The sequence below is a fragment of the Somniosus microcephalus genome, unplaced genomic scaffold, assembly GCF_052327205.1.
Source record: "Somniosus microcephalus isolate GS21.2 unplaced genomic scaffold, FLI_Smic_1.0 scaffold38, whole genome shotgun sequence".
Lineage (NCBI taxonomy): Eukaryota > Metazoa > Chordata > Chondrichthyes > Squaliformes > Somniosidae > Somniosus > Somniosus microcephalus.
In genome coordinates, this window is record NW_028225225.1 from 279455 (window position 1) to 302835 (window position 23381).

Consider the following 23381-nt stretch of genomic DNA (forward strand, 5'->3'; position numbering starts at 1 on the left):
AACGCGCTGGTGTCTCAGCAGGTGATTGGAGCTTTTAAAGCTCTTCCCACAGTCAGAACATGTAAACGCTCTCTCATCAGTGTGAACTCGCTGGTGTTTGGTCAGAGCCCTGGAGCTTTTAAAACTCTTCCCACAGTCAGAACATTTAAACGCTCTTTCATCAGTGTGAACAAGCTGGTGTTGCTTCAGATCCTTGGAGCATTTGAAACTCTTCCCGCAGTCAGAACATTTAAATGGTTTCTCATCAGAGTGAGCTTGCTGGTGTCTCAGCAGGTTGCATGAATACACAAATCCCTTCCCACACACGGAGCAGGTGAATGGACTGTCCCCAGGGTGACTGCGTTGATGGACATCTGACGCAGATGACGAACTGAATCCCTTCCCGCTGTCCCCACCTTTACCCGGTTTCTCCCCGGTGTGACGGAGCACGTGTCTCGCAAGGTCAGGCGATCGGCTGAAGGCGAGTCCACACACGGAACACGTGTGCGGTTTGTCTACGCTGTGATCGCTGCTCTTTCCTTCCATGTACAAAGGCTGATGATATTCAGGTCCTGATGAATCGAGCGACTCTGTCAGATCCTGATGTGATGTCTGGTCTGAGCTTCCGGTCTGTAAATGCTCCACTTCTAAAACCCTGTAAAAGGAGTGTAGAAAGGGGTAAGAGGGAGAATGTTGTCTCATGTCCCCCTTTCCCAGCCCAGGGGCAGTGAAGCTGATTTTCAGGCCCCAGCTGCTGCACAGGTTGGTTGAAAGAATCAACAGCAATGGCGGCTGCAATCCCCACAAGCCCCCGCGCTCCAGAAAGCGCTCCGGCCGCCGTGCTGAGTTGTGACTGACCCCGCGCATGCGCCCATGGCCCCGCCCTCTCCTGCTCCACAGGCGCCCGGCCCGCACCGCGCATGCTCAGCACACACCCTGGGCCCCTGTCAATCATCCTCCCCCGCGCCTGCGCGCTGGGCCTGAGCTCCAGGCTGCCACGCGGGGCTTTCTTTGTAAAGTCGGTGTTGGTTAAGAGCCGCAATCAGTGAGGGAAACATAGAAGATAGGAGCAGGAGTAGGCCATTCAGCCCCTCGAGCCTGCTCCGCCATTCAATGAGATCATGGCTGATCATCCAAATTCAGTACCCTGTCCCTGCCTTCTCTCCATATCCCTTGATCCCTTTAGCCTTAAGAAATATATCCGACTCCTTCTTGAATATATTTAATGAATTGGCCTCCACTGCCTTCTGTGGTAGAGAATTCCACAGGTTCACCACTCTCTGGGTGAAGAAATTCCTCCTCATCTCTGTTCTAAAAGGCTTACCCCTTATCCTTAGTCTGTGACCCCTGGTTCTGGACTCCCTGACCATCGGGAACATCCTTCCTGCATCTAGTCTGTCTAGTCCTGTTAGAATTTTATAGGTTTCAATGAGCTCCCCTCTCATTCTTCTAAACTCCAGCGAGTATAAGCCCAATCGACCCAATCTCTCCTCGTACGTCATTCCTGCCATCCCAGGTATCAGTCTGGTGAATCTTCGCTGCACTCCTTCCATGGCAAGAACATCCTTCCTCAGATAAGGCGACCAAAACTGCACACAATACTCAAGATGTGGTCTCACCAAGGCCCTGTACAACTGCAGCAAGACATCCTTGATCCTGTACTCAAACCCTCTCACTACGAAGGCCAACATACCACTTGCCTTCTTAACCGCCTGCTGCACCTGTATGCTTACCTTCAGCGACTGGCGCACAAGGACACCCAGGTCTCGTTGCACTTCCCCTTCTCCCAATCTTGCAGTTCAGAAAATAATCTGCCTTCCTGTTTTTGCCACCAAAGTGGATAACCTCGCATTTATCCACATTATACTGCATCTGCTATGCTTCTGCCCAATCACCCAACCTGTCCAAATCATACTGGAGTTTCTCGGCATCCTCCTCACAGCACACACGCCCACATAGCTTTGTGTCGTCTGCAAACTTGGAGATATTACATCTAGTTCTCTCGTCTAGATCATTTATATATATTGTGAATAGCTGGGGTCCTAGGACCGATCCCTGCGGTACCCCAGTAGTCACTGCCTGCCACTCGGAAAAAGAGCCGTTTATTCCAACTCTTTGCTGCCTGTCTGCCAACCTGTTCTCTATCCAAGTCAATACCTTGCCCCCAATCCCATGTGCCTTAACTTTACACGCTAATCTCTTAAGCGGGACCTTATCGAAAGCCTTCTGAAAGTCCAAATACACCACATCCACTGGTTCTCCCTTAGCTATTCTACCAGTTACATCCTCAAAAAATTCCAGTAGATTAGTCAAGCACGATTTACCTTTTGTAAATCCAAGTTGACTTTGTCCGATCCTGTCACTGTTTTCCAAGTGCACTGCTATTACATCTTTTATAATGGGCTCTAGCATTTTCCCCACTACCGATGTCAGGCTTACCGGTCTATAATTCCCCGTTTTCTCTCTACCACCTTTTTTGAATAAGTGGGGTAACATTAGCTACCCTCCAATCCATGGGTACTGTTCCAGAGTCTATCGAATTTTGGAAGATGATCAGCAATGCATCTACTATTTCTAGGGCCACTTCCTTAAGTACCCTAGGATGTAGATTATCAGGCCCTGGGGATTTATCGGCCTTCAATCCCGTCAATTTGCCTAACACCATTTCCCTACAAATACTGATTTCTTTCAGTTCCTCCCTCTCATTAGCAGTAACATAGAAGATAGGAGCAGGAGTAGGTCATTCAGCCCCCTCAAGTCTGCTCCACCATTCAATGAGATCATGGCTGATCATCCAAACTCAGTACCCTGTCCCTGCTTTCTCCCCATATCCCTTGATCCCTTTAGCCTTAAGAAATATATCTAACTCCTTCTTGATGCACTGTCCCCAGGTGAGAGCAGCTCAGTCAGCACAGAGCTGGGGCTGGAATCTGGGAGAGGGGCCGCAGGCAGCGGGCCTGGCAAAGGGGCAATCACTGATTGAATAATAAACAGGGGGAAGGGGACACTAACCTCACGTCAGATATATCTATAGCTTAAGTAGACAGATTTTAAGCCAAACGATGGGGCCGAAGGCTGCAATTCCTGTGCCATGCAGGAACTCCGGGATGCTTCACGTGTCCTGGTGAACCGTGTGTGCAGGAAGCACCTCCCGTGGCTGGAACTCGAGCTCAGGGTCTCTGAGCTTGGGGAGTGGCTGGAGTCACTGCCGGGCAGACGGGAGGCTGAGAGTTTCCTGGAGTGCACGTTCCAGGAGGTGGTCACCCCGCAGCCACAGAGAGTTTGTGGGAATTGTAACTGGGTGGCCGCCCAGCAGGGTTTGAGGAGGCAAGGCAGTGCAGGAATCCCCCGGGAGTGCGGCGCTCTCAAACCAGTTTTCAGTGCTGAATCCCAGTGAGAGTGACGACACCTCGGGGGGAGAGTGCAGTCTAGAGCACATCCACTGCACTGTGGGGCAAGGCCAATTTCAGTGGAGTGAGAATGGATCTGGCCCGGGTAAATTGGAATCAAAGATTGGCAGGAAAAACTGTAGAGGAACAATGGGCTGCCTTTAAAGAGGAAATAATTCGGGTACAGTCGAGGTACATTCCCACTAAGGGGAAATGTAGGGCAACTAAAGTCAGAGCTCCCTGGATGACGAAAGAGATAGAGAGTAAGATGAAGCAGAAAAAGAGCGTGTATGACAGATGTCAGGTCGAGAATACATCTGAGAATCAGGCTAAATATAGAAAGTTCAGAGGAGAAGTGAAAAAGAAAATACGAGGGGCAAAGAGAGGGTATGAGAATAGAATGGCAGCTAACATAAAAGGTAATCCAAAAGTCTTCTATAGGCATATAAATAGTAAACGGGTAGTAAGAGGAGGGGTGGGGCCGATTAGGGACCAAAAAGGAGACCTACGCACGGAGGCAGAGGGTATGGCTGAGGTACTAAATCAGTACTTTGCATCTGTCTTCACCAAGGAAGATGCTGCCATAGACATAGTGAAGGAGGAGGTAGAGGAGATACTGGATGGGATAAAATTGATAAAGACAAGGTACTAGAAAGGCCAGGGGGATTGCAAATGTTACAGCCCTGTTTAAAATAGGGGAGAGGGATAAACCCGGCAACTACAGGCCAGTCAGCCTAACGTCGGTGGTGGGGAAACTTTTAGAGACAATAATCCGGGACTAAATTAATTGGCCCTTGGAAAACTACCATGGGATTAAAGGGATCCAGGGATATGGGGAGAGTTGGATACCGCAGGGATCGGTCCTTGGACCCCAGCTATTAACAATATATATTAATGATCTAGATGAGGGAACTAGATGTAATATCTCCAGGTTTGCAGATGACACAAAGCTGGGTGGGCGTGTGTGTTGTGAGGAGGATGCTGAGAAACTCCAGCATGATTTGGACAGGTTGGGTGATTGGGCAGATGCATGGCAGATGCAGTATAACGTGGATAAATGCGAGGTTATCCACTTTGGTGGCAAAAACAGGAAGGCAGATTATTATCTGAATGGCAATAGATTGGGAGAAGGGGAAGTGCAACGAGACCTGGGTGTCCTTGTGCACCAGTCGCTGAAGGTAAGCATGCAGGTACAGCAGGCGGTTAAGAAGGCAAATGGTATGTTGGCCTTCGTAGTGAGAGGGCTCGAGTACAGGAACAAGGATGTCTTGCTGCAGTTGTACAGTGCCTTGGTGAGACCACATCTTGAGTATTGTGTGCAGTTTTGATCACCTTATCTGAGGAAGGATGTTCTTGCCATGGAAGGAGTGCAGCGAAGATTCACCAGGCTGATACCTGGGATGGCAGGAATGACGTATGAGGAGAGATTGGGTCGATTGGGCTTATACTTGCAGGAGTTTAGAAGAATGAGAGGGGATCCCATTGAAACTTATAAAATTCTAACAGGACTAGACAGACCAAATGCAGGAAGGATGTTCCCGATGGCTGGGAGTCCAGAACCAGGGGTCACAGTCTAAGGATTAGGGGTAAGCCATTTAGGACAGAGATAAGGAGGAATTTCTTCACCCAGAGAGTGGTGAACCTGTGGAATTCTCTACTACAGAAGGCAGTGGAGGCCAATTCATTAAATATATTCAAGAAGGAGTTAGATATATTTCTTAAGGCTAAAGTGATCAAGGGATATGGGGAGAAGGCAGGGACAGGGTACTGAATTTGGATGATCAGCCATGATCTCATTAAATGTCAGAGCAGGCTCGAGGGGCCGAATGACCTACTCCTGCTCCTATCTTCTATGTTTCTATATTTCTATTACTCTCACTATTACCTCAATGCTAATGAATCGGGGGGAAACTCTCCACTGGCTGGAGTCAGACCGAGCACAAAGGAAGATGATTGTGGTGGTTGGAGGTCAATCATCACCGCCCCAGGACATCGCTGCAGGAGTTCCTCAGGGCAGTGTCCTCGGCCCAACCCTCTTCAACTGCTTCATCAATGACCTTCCCTCCAACATAAGGTCAGAAGTAGGAATGTTCGCTGATGACTGCACAGTGTTCAGTTCCATTTGCAACTCCTCAGATAATGAAACCGTCCATGCCCGCATGTAACAAGACCTGGACAACATTCAGGCTTGGGCTGATAAGTGGCAGGTAACATTCGCACCACACAAGTGCCAGGCAATGACTATCTCCGACAAGCGAGCGTCTAATCACCACCCCTTGACATTCAACGACATTACCATCACCAGATTCCCCACCATCAACATCCTGGGGGTCACCATTGACCAGAAACTTAACTGGACCAGCCACATAAATACTGTGGTTACAAGAGCAGGTCAGAGGCTGGGTATTCTGCGGCGAGTGTCTCACCTCCTGACTCCCCAAAGACTTTCCACCATCTACAAGGCACAAGTCAGGAGTGTGATGGCATCCCATCCACCACCTTAAACATTCACTCCCTCCACCACCGGTGCACCGTGGCTGCAGTGTGTACCATCTACAAGATGTACAGCAGCAACTCGCCAAGGCTTCTTCGGCAGCACCTCCCAAACCGACGACCTCTTCTACCTGGAAGGACAAGGACAGCAGGCGCATGGGAACACCTGATAGAATACATAGATCCCTGAAGGCAGCAGGACAGGCAGAAAAGGTGGTTAAAAAGGCTTATGGGATACTTGCCTTCATTAGCCAAGGCATAGAATATAAGAGCAGGGAGGTGATGATGGAGCTGTACAAAACGCTAGTTAGGCCACAGCTGGAATACTGTGTGCAGTTCTGGTTGCCACACTATAGGAAGGATGTGATTACATTGGAGAGGGTGCAGAGGAGATTCACCAGGATGTTACCTGGGCTGGAGCGCTTCAGCTATGAGGAGAGACTGGACAGGCTGGGGTTGTTTTCCTTAGAGCAGGGAAGGCTGAGGAGGGACCTGATTGAGGTGTACAAAATTATGAGGGGCATAGATAGGGTAGATAGAAAGGAACTTTTCCCCTTAGTAGAGGGGTCAATAACCAGGGGGCATAGTTTCAAGGTAAGGGGCAGGAGGTTTAGAGGGGATTTGAGGAAAAACTTTTTTCCCCAGAGGGTGGTTGGAATCTGGAACTCACTGCCTGAAAGGGTGGTAGAGGCAGGAACCCTCACAACATTCAAGAAGCATTTAGATGAGCACTTGAAACGCCATAGCAAACAAGGCTACAGACAAAGTGCTGGAAAATGGGATTAGAATAGACAGGGCTTGATGGCCGGCGTGGACACGATGGGCCGAAGGGCCTCTTTCTGTGCTGTATAACTCTATGACTCTATGACCACCAACTCCAAGTCAAACACCATTCTAACTTGGAAGTATATTGTCATTCCTTCATCGTCACTGGGTCAAAGTCCTGGAACTCCCTCCCTGACAGCACTGTAAGAGTACCTTCACCACACGGACTGCAGCGGTTCAAGAAGGCGGCTCACCACCACCTTCTCAAGGGCAATTAGGGTGGGCAATAAATGCTGGCCTTGCCAGCGACGCTCACATCCCATGAACAAATAAAAAAAGTCATCCCATAACACGCGTACAAGGGCTCAGTAATGTTTAATTCATCAGAAAAAGACAAAGTACAACAAAATACTGGTCAGCTTAACAGAATCTCATCATATTTATATTGCTGCAGTTGTACAGGGCCTTGGTGAGACCACACCTTGAGTATTGTGTGCAGTTTCGGTCACCTTATCTGAGGAAGGATGTTCTTGCCATGGAGGGAGTGCAGCGAAGATTCACCAGACTGATACCTGGGATGGCAGGAATGACGATTGGGCTTGTACTCGCTGGAGTTTAGAAGAATGAGAGGGGATCTCATTGAAATTTATAAAATTCTAACAGGACTGGACAGACTGGATGCAGGAAGGATGTTCCCGATGGTCGGGGAGTCCAGAACCAGGGGTCACAGTCTAAAGATAACGGGTAATCCATTTAGGACAGAGATGAGGAGGAATTTCTTCACCCAGAGAGTGGTGAACCTGTGGAATTCTCCACCACAGAAGGCAGTGGAGGCCAATTCATTAAATATATTCAAGAAGGAGTTAGATATATTTCTTAAGGCTAAAGGGATATGGGGAGAAGGCAGGGACAGGGTACTGAATTTGGATGATCAGCCATGATCTCATTGAATGGCGGGGCAGGCCCGAGGGGCCGAATGGCCTACTCCTGCTCCTATCTTCTATGTTTCTATGTTTATGAGGCCACAAACTTAAAATAGTCACTAATAAATACAGGAGTGAATTCAGGAGAAACTTTTTTACCAAAAGAATGGTGAGAATGGGGAACTTGCTACCACAGGGAGTAGTTGAGGTGAACAGCATAGATGGATTTATGGGGAAGCCACATGAGGGAGAAAGGAATGGGAGGAGATGTTGATCGGGTTAATTGAAGTAGGGTGGGTGTGGGGCATAAACACTGGCATGGACCAGTTGGGCTGAATGGCCCGTTTCTGTGCTGTACATTCTATGGAACACCATAAACAGTCAAATCAAGGAAATCATCAGCACAACAGTCTTAAAGATTAAACAGCAGTACAAGAATTTATAAAACATTCATCCATTCCACGTTCATGTCACCCCAGCTGTCTCCAGGGCCCTGCACTACAGAACAGTGTGAACTCGCTGGTGTCTCAGTAGGTCCGATGACCGAGTGAATCCTTTCCCACACACGGAGCAGGTGAACAGTTTCTCATCAGTGTGAACTTGTTGATGGCTCAGTAGGTCCGATGACCGAGTGAATCCCTTCCCACACACGGAGCAGGTGAACGGTTTCTCATCAGTGTGAACTTGTTGATGGCTCAGCAGGTGGGATGACCGAGTGAATCCCTTCCCACACACGGAGCAGGTGAACGGTCTCTCCCCAGTGTGAACTCGCTGGTGTCCGTTCAGATTCCTGGAGCTTTTAAAGCTCATCCCACAGACAGAACATGTAAACGGTCTCTCATCGGAGTGAACTCGCTGGTGTCCGTTCAGATCCCCAGAGGTTTTAAAGCTCTTCCCACAGTCAGAACATTTAAATGGTCTCTCATCAGTGTGAACTTGCTGGTGTCTCAACAGGTCGGATGACTGAGTGAATCCCTTCCCACACACGGAGCAGGTGAATGGTCTCTCCCCAGTGTGAACTTGCTGGTGTCTCACCAGGTGGGATGGTCGAGTGAATCCCTTCCCACACACGGAGCAGGTGAACGGCGTCTTTCCTGCTCTCTCCAGCTGGTGTCCCTTCAGCTCCTGGGACAGTTGAAAGCTTTTCCCACAGTCGGAATGTTTCACCGGCCTCTCCCCAGTGTGAACTCGCTGGTGTGCCAGCAGATTCGAGGACCGAGTGAATCTCTTCCCACACAGGAAGCAGGTGAACAGAATCCCTCCTGCTCTCTCCAGCTGGTGTCTCTTCAGATCCTGGGACCTTTTAAATCTCTTCCCACAGTCAGAACATTTAATCGGTCTCTCATCACTGTGAACAAGCTGGTGTCTCAGGAGGGTGGCAGAATGAGAGAATTGCTTCAAAAACACGGAGCAGGTCAACGGTCCCTCTTCGGTGTGGACAAGCTGGTGTCTCAGCAGCATGGAGGGTAAAGGTCCCTCCCTCGTGTGAACTTGCTGGTGTATCATCGGAGCGGATGGCTGAGTGAATCCCTTCCCACACACGGGGCCCGGGTTTCCCCCAGTGTGTGGCCACTGGTGATGCTTCAGGTATTTGTAGATTTTGAAGCTCTTTCAGTACATTTAGAAGTTCTCTCCCCAGTGTGAACTCACGGGTGTGCCAGCAGATTGGAGGAGCGACTGAATCAGGTCCTGAGGAATCGTCTAACCCTCAGACCTTGAGGTGATGTTTGGTTTGAGCTTCCTGTCTGTAAATGCTCCACTTCTAAAACCCTGTAAAAGGAGTGTAGAAAGGGTAAGGGGGGAAGCAGGAATTTTTTTTGGCTTATTTTGCCTCAAAGAACAAACAGGGTAGAGCCGGTCCCACTGGTGTCTAGCCGTGCCGACAATAACCAGTGGGCCAGAAACAGCCCAATCCACCTCACTGACTTGGCCCTGAAGTCAAATCAAGTCTCAGCAAAGTCTCATCAAATGACATCCTTTGTGACTGTGACAAAGGTAAACTATCCCTCCTCGTCCTTCCTGACTTGTCTGCAGCCTTTGACACGGTTGACCACTCCATCCTTCTCCAACGCCTCTCGACCGTCGTCCAGCTGGGTGGGACTGCACTCGCCTGGTTCCATTCTTATCTATCTAATCGTAGACACAGAATCACCTGCAACGGCTTCTCTTCCCGCTCCCGCATCGTTACCTCTGGTGTCCCCCAAGGATCTATCCTTGGGCCCCTCCTATTTCTCATCTAAATGCTGCCCCTTGGTGACATCATCTGAAAACACAGCATCAGTTTCCACATGTACGCTGACGACACCCAGCTCTACCTCACCACCACTTCTCACGACCCCTCCACGATCTCTAATCCAGTTCTGGGTGAGCAGAAACTTTCTCCAATTAAATATTGGGAAGACTAAAGCAATTGTTTTCAGTCCCTGCCACAAACTCCGTTCCCTAGCCACTGACTCAATCCCTCTCGCTAACATCTCTCTGAGGGTGAACCACACTGTTCACAACCTCGGTGTCATATCTGACCCTGAAATGAGCTTCCGAACACATATCCACAGCATAACAAAGACCGCCTATTTCCACCTTGGTTACATCGCCCGTCTCCACCCTTGCCTCAGCTCATCCGCTGCTGAAACCCTCACCCGGGCCTTTGTTACCTCTTGACTCGACTATTCCAACGCACTCCTGGCTGGCCTCCCACATTCTACCCTATGTAAACTTGAGGTGATCCAAAACTACCCGTGTCGTAACTCAACGCCAAGTCCCGTTCACCCATCACCCCTGTGCTCGCTGACCTACATTGGCTCCCGGTTAAGCAATGCTTCGATTTCAAAATTCTCATCCTTGTTTTCAAATCCCTCCACGGCCTCGCCCCTCCCTATCTTAGTTATTCCCTTCAGCCTCACAACCACCCGCCCCCCGCGATAGAATCACAGAAAAATAATGACACGGAAGGAGGCCATTTGGCCCATCTTGTCTGTGCCGGCCGATTAAGTGCTATCCACACTAATCCCACTTTCCAGCACTTGGTCCGTGGCCTTGTAGGTTACGGCACTTCAAGTGCATATCCAAGTACTTTTTAAAATGTGATGAGAGTTTCTGCCTCTACCACCCTGTCAGGCAGGGAGTTCCAGACCCCCACCACCCACTGGGTGAAAACATTTCTCCTCAACAAACCTCCGACCAATTACTTTAAATTTTTGCCCCCTAATTGTGGACCCCTCTGCCAAGGGAAATAGGTCCTTCCTATCTAGGCCCCTCAGAATTTTATACACCTCAATCAGGTCTCCCCCTCAGCCTCCTCGGTTCCAAAGAAAACAACCCCCCCACCCCCCGGAGATATCTGCGTTCCTCCAATTCTGCCCTCTTGAGCATTCCTGATTATAATCGCTGCACCATCAGTGGCCGTGTCTTCTGTTGCCTCGACCCTAAGCTCTGTAATTCCCTCCCTGAACCTCTCCGCCTCGCTATCCTCCTTTAAGACATAGAAACATAGAAGATAGGAGCAGGAGTAGGCCATTCGGCCCCTCGAGCCTGCTCCACCATTCAATGAGATCATGGCTGATCATCCAAACTCAGTACCCTGTCCCTGCCTTCTCCCCATATCCCTTGATCCCTTTAGCCTTAAGAAATATATCGAACTCCTTCTTGAATATATTTAATGAATTGGCCTCCACTGCCTTCTGTGGTAGAGAATGCCACAGGTTCACCACTCTCTGGGTGAAGAAATTCCTCCTCATTTCTGTCCTAAATGGCTTACCCCTTATCCTTAGACTGTGACCCCTGGTTCTGGACTCCCCGAACATCGGGAACATCCTTCCTGCATCTAGTCTGTCGAGTCCTGTTAGAATTTTATAAGTTTCAATGAGATCCCCTCTCATTCTTCTGAATTCAAGAGAATACAGGCCTAGTTTACTCCATCTCTTCTCATACGACAGTCCCGCCATCCCAGGAATCAATCTCGTGAACCTTCATTGCACTCCCTCTATGGCAAGTATATCCTTCCTTAGGTAAGGAGACCAAAATTGTACACAGTACTCCAGGTGTGGTCTCACCAAGGCCCTATATAATTGGAGTAAGACTTCTTTACTCCTGTACTTATATAGTTCTTAAGGCTAAAGGCATATGGGGAGGAGGCAGGGACAGGGTACTGAATTTGGATGATCAGCCATGATCCCATTGAATGGGGGAACAGGCTCGAGGGGCCGAATGGCCTACTCCCGCTCCTATCGTCCATGTATTCATGTATTCAATCTTTCCTTGTAGCTGAAATTCTCTAGTCCTGGCAACATCCTCGAAAATCTCCCGTCTCGAGCAGTCACATCTTTCCTGCAATGGGGACGGCCAGAACTGCACGCGGTGCCCTAACTGGTGTTTTTGTACAGTTCAAGCAGAACCTCCCTGCTCTTACATGATACAGAAAGAGAGAGGCACTGCCCCTTTAAATACCTGGGGGGCACCCATTCCCCTTTAAATGGCCAAGCAATTTGTTTTGTTGAAAAGGGGCCGCAGTCCCCTTTGACTCACCCCACCACCCTCTCAGCCACCACAAATACTCACAAGAGAGGGAGAGAGAGAGAGGAGGAAGAATGCTGGTCTTTGTCCCTTGAAAAGTGGCTGCCCACCAAAATGTTCACAGCACCAGGGCTCTTTGTTCTGGATAAAAGTCAAAAAGAGAAAAGGTTCACTTATTTTTAAATGAGTGCAGTTGATGAACAGCCTTGCAATAAAGGTAATGCAAAGGAATAAACACTCACAAGCTGGGTTTTTTTCCCCACCCCCTCCTCCCCTTCCCTTTAACAGCTCCTGCAGACAATGAAAGCAGGAAAGCGGCCTGCGGCCCACCGAGGTCCCGCCCCCCTCCCTCCCGCGCCGCCATTGGTTGGAGGACCGTCAGCCCGCCCGGTCCTCCCAGCTTTTTCCGCGCTCCTGATTGGCGGGCGCCTCGCGTCAATCAAGCCCCCCTCCGATTACGCGCTGACGCCAGCAGGCAACGCCCAGGGGTCGGTTGGTTCGGCGCACGCCACCGCAAGGTAAAAAAAAGACACCCCACACAAGTGAGGAAAAACAAAAATAATAATAATCGCACTTTAGAGGGGAGGAGGTTGGGGGAATTAATGAGTGTTTTCAATTTGTTTCGCAAAAAAAAATATTTGAAAAGCTTCCCAACGGTGCGAGGCGGGCTGCGCATGCGCTTCAGCCAGCCTTTGACCCCCCCACGTAAGCCCGGGGGCCGGACACGCCCACCTGCCTTCCCCTGCACCAATCACAGCGCGGGCAGGCGCGTCTATCAATCGTCACCTGTCAATCACCGTCCCTTCCCCAGCCAGTGCGCCTGCGCGGGGCCTCCGGGGTGCAAACGGAAGGCCGGGCCTGGGGAAGCGGCGGAATCAGCGGCCGGGGTAAAGTAGTGTTGGGGAATCGATTTAAATCGAGGTGAGGTGGGAGCGGAGAACGAGATTATAAAGTAAAATACAAGAAAAAACAAACCTGAGAGTCGGGCGGGCGGGAACTCCACGGACGCCGAACGGAGCGATTGAACCGCGCGCGGTGGCGGAGTAAGCCGGAACAAATGTGATTGTGACTGACGGGAGCGCTGACCAATAGGAAGAGGGCTGAGCTGGGAGGACTGAACTGGGCGGCCTGGTCCTCCAAGCAATGGCGGCGCGGCAAGGGGGCGGGGCCTCCTCTCCAGCTCAGGTGCGCTGGGGCCGATTGTGACGCGCTGTCCCCAGGTGAGAGCAGCTCAGTCAGCACAGAGCTGGGGCTGGAATCTGGGAGAGGGGCCGCAGGCAGCGGGCCTGGCAAAGGGGCACCAGCTTCACAATACAAGCTGCTTTCAAATGCACAATTGTTTCCTACAGACAGACTTGGTCACTCTGCAAAAAAGGGGCCGCTCCAGGGACGTGAGCACATAAAGCGAGGCACTGTGGGAGGTGCAGTACTGCGGGAGCGCCGCACTGTCGGAGGGGCAGTGCTGAGGGAGCGCCGCACTGTCGGAGGGGCAGTGCTGAGGGAGCGCCGCACTGTCGGAGGGGCAGTGCTGAGGGAGCGCCGCACTGTCGGAGGGGCAGTGCTGAGGGAGCGCCGCACTGTGGGAGGGGCAGTGCTGAGGAAGCGCCGCACTGTGGGAGGGGCAGTGCTGAGGGAGCGCAGCACTGTCGGAGGGGCAGTACTGAGGGAGCGCCGCACTGTCGGAGGGGCAGTGCTGAGGGAGCGCCGCACTGTCGGAGGGGCAGTACTGAGGGAGTGCCGCACTGTGGGAGGGGCAGTACTGAGGGAGCGCCGCACTGTCGGAGGGGCAGTACTGAGGGAGCGCCGCACTGTCGGAGGGGCAGTACTGAGGAAGCGCCGCACTGTCGGAGGGACAGTACTGAGGGAGCGCCGCACTGACGGAGGGGCAGAACCGAGGGAGCGCCGCACTGTCGGAGGGGCAGTTAGCGATGGAGCGCCGCACTGTCGGAGGGACAGTACTGAAGGAGCGCCGCACTGTCGGAGGGGCAGTACTGAGGGAGCGCCGCACTGTCGGAGGGACAGTACTGAGGGAGCGCCGCACTGTCGGAGGGGCAGTACTGAGGGAGCGCCACACTGTCGGAGGGGCAGTACTGAGGGAGCGCCACACTGTCGGGGGAGCAGTACTGAGGGAGCGCCGCACTGTCGGAGGGTCAGGACTGAGGGAGCGCTGCACTGTCGGAGGGGCAGCACAGGGGGAGCCCTGCACTGTCGGAGGGGCAGTGCTGAGGGAGCGCCGCACTGTCAGAGGGGCAGTACTGAGGGAGCGCCGCACTGTCGGAGGGGCAGTACTGAGGGAGCGCCGCACTGTCGGAGGGGCAGGACTGAGGGAGCGCCGCACTGTCGGAAGGGCAGTACTGAGGGAGCGCCGCACTGTCGGGGGAGCAGTACTGAGGGAGCGCCGCACTGTCGGAGCGTCAGTACTGAGGGAGCGCTGCACTGTCGGAGGGGCAGCACAGAGGGAGCCCTGCACTGTCGGAGGGGCAGTGCTGAGGGAGCGCCGCACTGTCGGAGGGGCAGTACTGAGGGAGCGCCGCACTGTCGGAGGGGCAGTACTGAGGGAGCGCCGCACTGTAGGCGGGGCAGTACTGAGGGAGCGCCGCACTGTCGGGGGGGCAGTACTGAGGGAGCGCCACACAGTCAGAGTGGCAGTACTGAGGGAGTGCCGCACTGTCGGATGGGCAGTACTGAGGGAGCGCCGCACTGTCGGAGGGGCAGTACTGAGGGAGCGCAGTACTGAGGGAGCGCCGCACTGTCGGCGGGGCAGTACTGAGGGAGTGCCACATTGTCGGAGGGGCAGTACTGAGGGAGCGCCGCACTGTCGGAGGTGCCATCCTACGGATGAGATGTTAAACCGAGGCCCCCGTCTGCCCCCTCAGGTGGATGTAAAAGATCCCGTGGTGCTATTTTGAAGAAGTTATCCCCGGTGTTTTGAGCCCAATATTTATCCCTCAATCAACATGATGAAAAAACAGATTATCTGGTCATTATCACGTTGCTGTTTGTGGGAGCTTGCTGTGCGCAAATTAGCTGCCACGTTTCCCATATTACAACAGTGACTACACTTCTAAAGTACTTCATTGGCTGTAAAGCGCTTTGGGACGTCCGGTGGTCGTGAAAGGCAGTTAAGAAGGCAAATGGTATGCTGGCCTTCATTACAAGAGGATTTGAGTACAGGAGTAAAGAAGTCTTACTCCAATTATATCTTCTTCTTTCTCAGGCGGAACCGAGGGTGACTTGTTTCCACATTAAAAATGAGTTCTCGGGTGTAAGGGTAAACCGGGAGAGCTTCTTCTCCCCGAGACGGACCCTCTGATATAAAGGGTCGACTGGATCCATGTTTATCTGTAATTTAAACAGAGGTCTGGTCGTCTTCCGAGCTCTTTCCCCTAGAGGAGCGGGTAGAATGGGGGTCTTTAGTGTTAAATGGTTTCACCTGGGTCCATTGCTTCCATTGCATACCCATCGGTTCCTGTAGACAAACACACGTATCACTTGTCATTAATACAGTACATGGCCCCATCCAACGGGCCCCATTCCCTTTCTTCCGATAACTTGCGTCATTACTTGTTGACCTATTCTGGGCAACTCGTCTGGTTTAAGTCCAGCATTCTTCCTTTCTAGATCTTTAAACTGTTGTTGGTTCCTCACTTCTTTATTTACTGCTTGTACCTCCTGATTTAGTTGTACTAATTATCGCCTTAATCTATCTTGCACTGGTCCTGGTCTTAAATACATATTTTGGTTCTGTCTTCACAAAGGAGGACACAAATAACCTCCCAGAGATGTCAGGGAACATAGGGTCTAATGAAAGGGAGGAACTGAATGAAATTAGTATCTGTAAGGAAATGGTGTTAGGGAAATTGATGGGATTGAGGGCCGATAAATCCCCAGGGCCTGATAATCTACATCCTAGGGTACTTAAGGAAGTGGCCCTAGAAATAGTAGATGCATTGCTGGTCATCTTCCAAAATTCGATAGACTCTGGAACAGTACCCATGGATTGGCAGGTAGCTAATGTTACCCCACTATTCAAAAAGGGTGGTAGAGAGAAAATGGGGAATTATAGACCGGTAAGCCTGACATCGGTAGTGGGGAAAATGCTAGAGTCCATTTTAAAGGATGTAATAGCAGAGCACTTGGAAAACAGTGACAGGATCGGACAAAGTCAACATGGAGGGTCCCTAAACTTACATAGAAACACAGAAGATAGGAGCAGGAGTAGGCCATTTGGCCCCTCGAGCCTGCTCCGCCATTCAATGTTCAAGTTTCTGGAGTGGGACTTGAACCCACAACTTTGTGCCTCAGAGGCGAGAGTGCGACCCACTGAGCCACTGGATGACACTAAAGAACAAGCAGTTCTGACGAAAGGTCATTGACCTGAAATGTTAACTCTGTTTCTCTCTCCACAGATGCTGCCTGACCTGCTGAGTATTTCCAGCATTTTCTGTTTTTATTAAAGAAACGAGGGAGTGACTGCTGACAGGAGGAATGTTGGGTCGTCCTGCACATGCGCACCTCCTTGGCGGCTGAGGCGAAACATCGACTCGTCCCCACCTGAGCCGCGCACGCGTACCAGATGTTGCGGCTCCGCATGCGTGCCCGATGTTCCAACCGCGGGGTTTTTTGTGCTGATCATGCGCATTGTGGACCGATTGGGACGGGCGATTGTGGAGCAGGAGGGAGAGCGCGGGGGCCATGAGGCGCATGTGCGGGACTCGGCGTCAACAGAGCGCTTTCTGCAGCTTGTGGGTATTGCAGCCGCCATTACTGCTGATATTTTCAACCAACCTGTGCAGCAGCTGGAGCCTGAAAATCAGCTTCACTGCCCCTAGGTTCGGAAAGGGGAAAATTAAACAACAGTTTGCCTCTGATCCTTTTCTGATCTCAATTTACAGGGTTATAGAAGTGGAGCAGTTACAGGCGGGAAGCTCAGACCAAACATTACGTCAACATCTGACAGAGTCGCTGGATTCATCAGGACCTGAATATCATCGGCCTTTGCACATGGAAGGAGAAAGCAGCGATTGCAGCGATGACAAACCGCACACATGTTCGGTGTGTGGACGCGGATTCAGCCGATCGCCTGACCTGGCGAGACACATACACCATCACACCGGGGAGAAACCGGGTAAAGGTGGGGACGGTGGGAAGGGATTCAGTTCCCCGTCTATGTTGGAAGTTCAACGGCGCAGTAGCACCAGGGACAGTCCGTTCACCTGCTCCGTGTGTGGAAAGGGATTTGTTTGTTCATCCCACCTGCAAACACACCAGCGAGTTCACACTGGGGAGAGACCATTTCAGTGTTCTGACTGTGGGAAGAGCTTTAAAAGCCCCGGGCATGTGAAGAAACACCAGCTTGTTCACACTGATGAGAGACCATTTCAATGTTCTGACTGTGGGAAGAGCTTTAAAAGCCCCGGGGAACTGAAGGCACACCAGCTTGTTCACACTGATGAGAGACCATGTCAATGCTCTGACTGTGGGAAGAGCTTTAAAAGTGCCAGGGAACTGAAGGAACACCAGTTTGTTCACAAAGATGAGAGACCGTTTCTGTGTCCTAACTGTGGGAAGAGCTTTAAAAGTGCCAGGGAACTGAAGGAACACCAGTTTGTTCACAAAGATGAGAGACCATTTCAGTGTCCTAACTGTGGGAAGAGCTTTAAAAGCCCCCAGTATCTGAAGCAACACCAGCGAGCTCACACTGATGAGAGGCCGTTTAAATGTTCTGACTGTGGGAAGAGCTTTAAAAGCTCCGGGGATCTGAAGCAACACCAGCGAGCTCACACTGATGAGAGACCCTTTAAATGTTCTGACTGTGGGAAGATCTTTAAAAGCTCCAGGGAGCTGAAGAGACACCAACACCTACACACTGGAGAGAGACCATTCACCTGCTCCGTGTGTGGGAAGGGATTCACTCAGTCATCCAACCTGCTGGCACACCAGCGAGTTCACACTGACGAGAGACCCTTTAAATGTTCTGACTGGGAAGAGCTTTAAAAGCTCTACGAGCCTTAAGAGACACCAGCGTGTTCACACTGATCATCGAATCTAACAGCACAGAAGGAGGTGATTCGGCCCATCCTGTCTGTGCCGGCTCTTTGAAAGAGCTGTCCAATTTAGTCCCAAACCCTAGCTTTATCCCCAGAACTCTGCAAACTAGTCCTCTTCAAGGACATGTCCAATCACTGTTTGAAAGTTCCTGTGCAACCTGATTCCAGCATCCTTTCAGATGGTGCGTTCCAGATCTGAACGACCCTCTGTGTGAAAACAATTCTCCTCATTCCCCTCTAGTTCTTTTTGCAACTATTTTAAATCTGAGACTTCTGGTTACCGACCCACTTGCCAGAGTGAACAGTTTGTTCCTATGATGCTCGATCAAAACCCCTCGTAATTTTGAACACCTCTATTAGGTCTCCTCTTAACCTTCTGCTCCAAGGAGAACAACCCCAGCTTCTCCAATCTCTCCACATAACTGAAGTCCCTCATCCCTGGTACCATCTTGGTCAACCTCCTCTGTACCCTCTCCAAGGCCTTGACATCCTTCCTAAAGTGTGGTGCCCTGAACTGTACACAAGACTCCAGCCGAGGCCTAACTAGTGATTTGTAAAGGTTTAGTGTAACTTCCTTGTTTTTGTATTCAATGGCCCTATTTACAAAGCCAAGTATCCCACACACTTTCTGAACCACCTCACCAACTTGCCGCGGCACTTTCTAAGATTTGTGAATATGGACCCCCAGGTCCCTCTGCTCTTGCACCCCCTCAAAATAGTCCCATTTAGATTATACGGCCTCTCCCTGTTGTTTCTCCCAAAGTGCATCACTTCACACTTATCCTCATTTAATTCCATCTGCCTTGTGTCTGCTCATTTCACAGTCTGTCTCTGTCCTTCTGAAGTCTGCTACTACTATGCTCACTATTTACTACGTTGCCAAGTTTTGTATCATCTGTAAACTTCAAACTTGTTCACCTATACCCAAGTCCAGGTCAGTTATATATAACAAGAAAAGCAATGGTCCTAATCCCGACCCCTGGGGAACCCACTGCACACTTCCCTCCAGTCAGAAAAACATCCCTCAGCACTGCTCACTGTCTCCTATCCCTCAGCCAATTATATACACAAATTGCCATCAGCCCTTTAATACCATGTGCTTCTCTTTTCCGAGTAGGTCTCTTGTGTGGTACTTTATCAAATGCCTTTTGAAAGTCCATAAGAACATCAGAAATAAGAGCAGGAGTGGGCCATACGGCCCCTCGAGCCTGCTCCGCCATTCAATAAGATCAGGGCTGATCATCGACCTCAACTCCACTTTCCTGCCCGATCTCCATATCCCTTGATTCCCCTAGAGTCCAACAATCTATCGATCTCAGCCTTGAATATACTCAAAGACTCAGCATTCACAGCCCTCTGGGGCAGAGAATTCCAAAGATTCACAACCCTCTGAGTGAAGAAATTCCTCCTCATCTCAGTCTTAAATGGCCGACCCCTTATCCTGAGACTGTGACCCCTAGTTCTAGGCACTCCAGCCAGGGGAAACAACCTCTCAGCATCTACCCTGTCAATCCCCTTCAGAATCTTGTATGTTTCAATGAGATCACCTTTCATTCTTCGACACTCCAGAGAGTATCGGCCCATTCTACACAATCTCTCATCATAGGACAGCCCTCTCATCCCAGGAATCAATCTAGTGAACCTTCGTTGCACCGCCTCCAAGGCAAGTATATCCTTCCTTAGATAAGGAGACCAAACCTGTGCACAGTACTCCAGGTGTGGTCTCACCAAGGCCCTGTACAATTGTAGCAAGACTTCCTTACTCTTATACTCCAACCCCCTTTGCAATAAAGGCCAACATGCCATTTGCCTTCCTTATTGCTTGCTGTACCTGCACGCTAGCTTTCTGTGTTTCTTGCACGAGGACACCCAAATCTCTCTGAACACCAACATTTGAAAGTTTCTCACCATTTAAAAAAGATTCTGTTTTTCTATTCTTCCTACCAAAGTGAATAACCTCACATTTCCCTACATTACACTCCATTTGCCACCTTACTGCCCACTCACTTAGTCTATCTATATCCCTTTACAGACTCTCTGTGTTCTCCTCACAGCTTACTGTCCCACCTAGCTTTGTATCATCAGCAAACTTGGATACATTACACTCGGTCCCTTCATCTAGGTCATTAATATAGATTGTAAATAGCTGAGGCCCCAACACTGATCCACGCGGCACCCCACTAGTTACAGCCTGCCAACCTGAAAAAGATCCATTTATCCCTACTCTCTGTATTCTGCCTGTTAACCAATCCTCTATCCATGTTACTATATTACCCCCAACCCCGTCAGCCCTAATCTTGTGTAATAATCTTTTATGTGGCACCTTGTCAAATGCCTTTTGGAAATCCAAATATACTACATCCACTGGTTCCCCTTTATCTACCCTGCTAGTTACATCCTCAGATAACTCTAATAAATTTGTCAAACACGATTTCCCTTCCATAAAACCATGGTGACTCTGCCTACCCATGTTATGATTTTCTAAGTGCCCTGATACAACTTCCGTAACAATGGATTCCAGCATTTTCCCAACGACTGATGTCAGGCTAACTGGCCCGTCGTTCCCTGTTTTTTCTCTCCCTCCTTTCTTGAATAGCGGTGTTATATTTGCGACCTTCCAATCCGCTGGGACCATTCTAGAATCTCGGGAATCTTGGAAGATCAAAACCAATGCATCCACTATCTCTTCAGCCACCTCTTTTAGAACCCTAGGATGTAGGCCGTCGGGTCCAGGGGATTTGTCGGCTTTTAGTCCCATTAGTTTCTCTAGTACTTTACATTAAGTTCCTCACCCTCATTAAACCCTCGGTTCCCCACCATCTTTGGTTTGCTTTTGTGTCTTCTACTGTGAAGAGATACAAAATATTTGTTTTATCGTTTCTGCCATTTCCTTATTCCCCATAATAATTTCTCCTGTCTCTACCTCTAAGGGACCAACGCTGTCAGCTGTGGCTCAGTGGGCAGCTCACTCGCCTCTGGGTCAAAGGGTGGTGGGTTCAAGTCCCACTCCAGAGACTCGAGCACATAAAGCTAGGCTGACACTCCAGTGCAGTGCTGAGGGAGTGCGGCACTGTCAGAGGGGCCGTCTTTCAGATGAGACGTTAAACCGAGGCCCCGTCTGCTCTCTCGGGTGGATGTAAAAGATCCCATGGCAGTATTTTGAAGAAGAGCAGGGGAGTTATCCCCGTTGCCAATATTTATCCCTCAACCAACATAACAAAACCGATTATCTGGTCATTATCACATTGCTGTTTGTGGGAGCTTGCTGAGTGAAAATTGGCTGCTGCACTTCCCACATTACAACTCTCTGCCGAGGTGTGATAAATGGCAGTTGGAAAGGTTACCTGTAAACATCTGACATGATTCTCTGACTATATAAGCTGTGTCTTTATGCATTTCTCCACTTCACCTGAAGAAGGAGCAGCGCTCCGAAAGCTTGTGATTTCAAATAAAGCTGTTGGACTATAACCTGGTGTTGTGTGACTTCTTACATTTGTCCACATTACAACAGTGGCTACACTTCAAAAAGTAAAGTGCTTTGAGACGTCCAGTGGTCGTGAATGGCGCTATAGAAATGCAAGTCTTTCTTTACTTTTGCTACTCTCTTCCTTTTTGATGCTTTTGATTTAATGATTAAACATTTAAGAAATTATTGCAGTGACAAAGGCTGTCTGTGAAACTGGAGGAAATTTGTCTTTAAATAATGTTATTTAAAAAAATTTTTTTAATGTAAGATTGAACATTTTATTTACAGTAAATGGCATTTCCAGAGCTCAGGTCTCAGCTCTTTGTACAAAGTCACAAGCCCTCATGCCTACAAGGCAGGGGTCCCAGTCTCTACAAGCTTCTTGGTCATCTTCACTTGTTCATCTGGATAATGGGTCTCCAGGAATTCACACAGTTGAGGGTCGGCACTCCCAGTGGAGAGTTTGTGCAGATCCAGCAGACTCTGGTTGACATTCTTCTCCATCTGCAGGGCTCTCTGCATCGCCGAGCGGAGCCTCTCGCTCTCCCGGCCGAACAAGTGGACTGTAATGAAACTTAAAAACTTAAATTCATTTTTGAAACTTATCAAATTAAATTAAATTCACCCCAGCCAGGGTGACAATGCACTCCAGTCCTCGCGGCACCCACCGGTCTCGGAAGGTCTCAAGTGTGCCGGCAGACACCGCGTGCTCCATCTCCAGGGCCACCCGGGCATGAACATGGCCGTGGAAGAGAGGCAGGCAATTGGGCCGTACGACCCCCTCGACTGCCCGCTGCCTGGACCTGTTTATTGCCATTTTGGCCAGGCTCAGGAGCAGTCCTACAAGGAGGTCCTCCGACCTGCCTGCTCCCCTTCGCACCGGGTGGCCGTAGATCAGGAGCGTGGGACTGAAGTGCAACCAAAAATCGAGGAGCAGCCCCTTCAAAAAATGGAACAGAGGCTGCAACCTCTCACATTCCACATAAACATGGAACACGGACTCCTCTAGGCTGCAGAAAAGGCAGGCAGCCTGGGAGTCTGTGAACCTACTTAACATTTTATTGCAAGGGACGGCTCCGTGCAACACCCTCCAGGCCAAGTCCCCAATAGAACAAGGGAGGACTCCCGCATAGAGAGCCCTCCATTGGGGACCTCCGCCTCCACCAGATGGCAAGATGGCACGCCAAGGCGTGTACGGACGGCAGACAATGATGGCAAAGTGGAGAGTGTGCAGCAGCAGCCCGTACAGGAAACCCCTCCATGCAGAGCTCAAGGGCATGGAGGACATTTCCCCGAGGCGACTCAAGTTGTGAGGCGCCATTTCCTGAGAGGGGTTTCAGGGTCGTGCGCCGATGAGGAATTCTGTCCGAACGGGGGTCAGTTCGGACGGGATCACCCCATGTGCTTGAGCCTCCTCGATACACCTAGTGGAGTCGGGGCCCACTGCCGCTTTCAGCAACTCGATGGCTTTGGCCGTGCGCCAGACGTTGGCCAAGGACAGGCGCTGTGCCAGCTCTTCTGGCGCCATCCAGCCCACTCCTCCACCATCGAGCAGGTCCCTGATTCTAGTCACCTTGCCAGGCACAGCCCTGCTCTCCGCCAGCCACCCGATCCAGCAGTCACGGAGGTGCGGATTCCTGAGCAGCGGCTCCCGAAGGAGAACCGCCACTCCTGATGGGGGAGAACTCCGCCTGGAGGCGACGCTGTTCCAGACCCATAGCAGTTCCTGGTAGAAGACAGGCAGCTCCCGCAGGTAGGCATGTGTACCACCCAATTCCACAAACAGGAGCTGCGTGTCGTAATT

General features: G+C 50.6%; 1 protein-coding gene across 1 annotated transcript in view; it reads right to left on the bottom strand.

Annotated features, from left to right (window-relative positions):
- LOC147083844 (uncharacterized) overlaps positions 1–23105 on the bottom strand; it is a 115049-nt gene extending 91944 nt beyond the window's left edge. The window contains exon 1 of the mRNA XM_085980109.1: positions 23002–23105. Within this exon, the coding sequence (XP_085836235.1) occupies positions 23002–23105 (104 nt within the window). The remainder of the gene's footprint in view (positions 1–23001) is intronic.
- Positions 23106–23381: the final 276 nt, after the last annotated feature.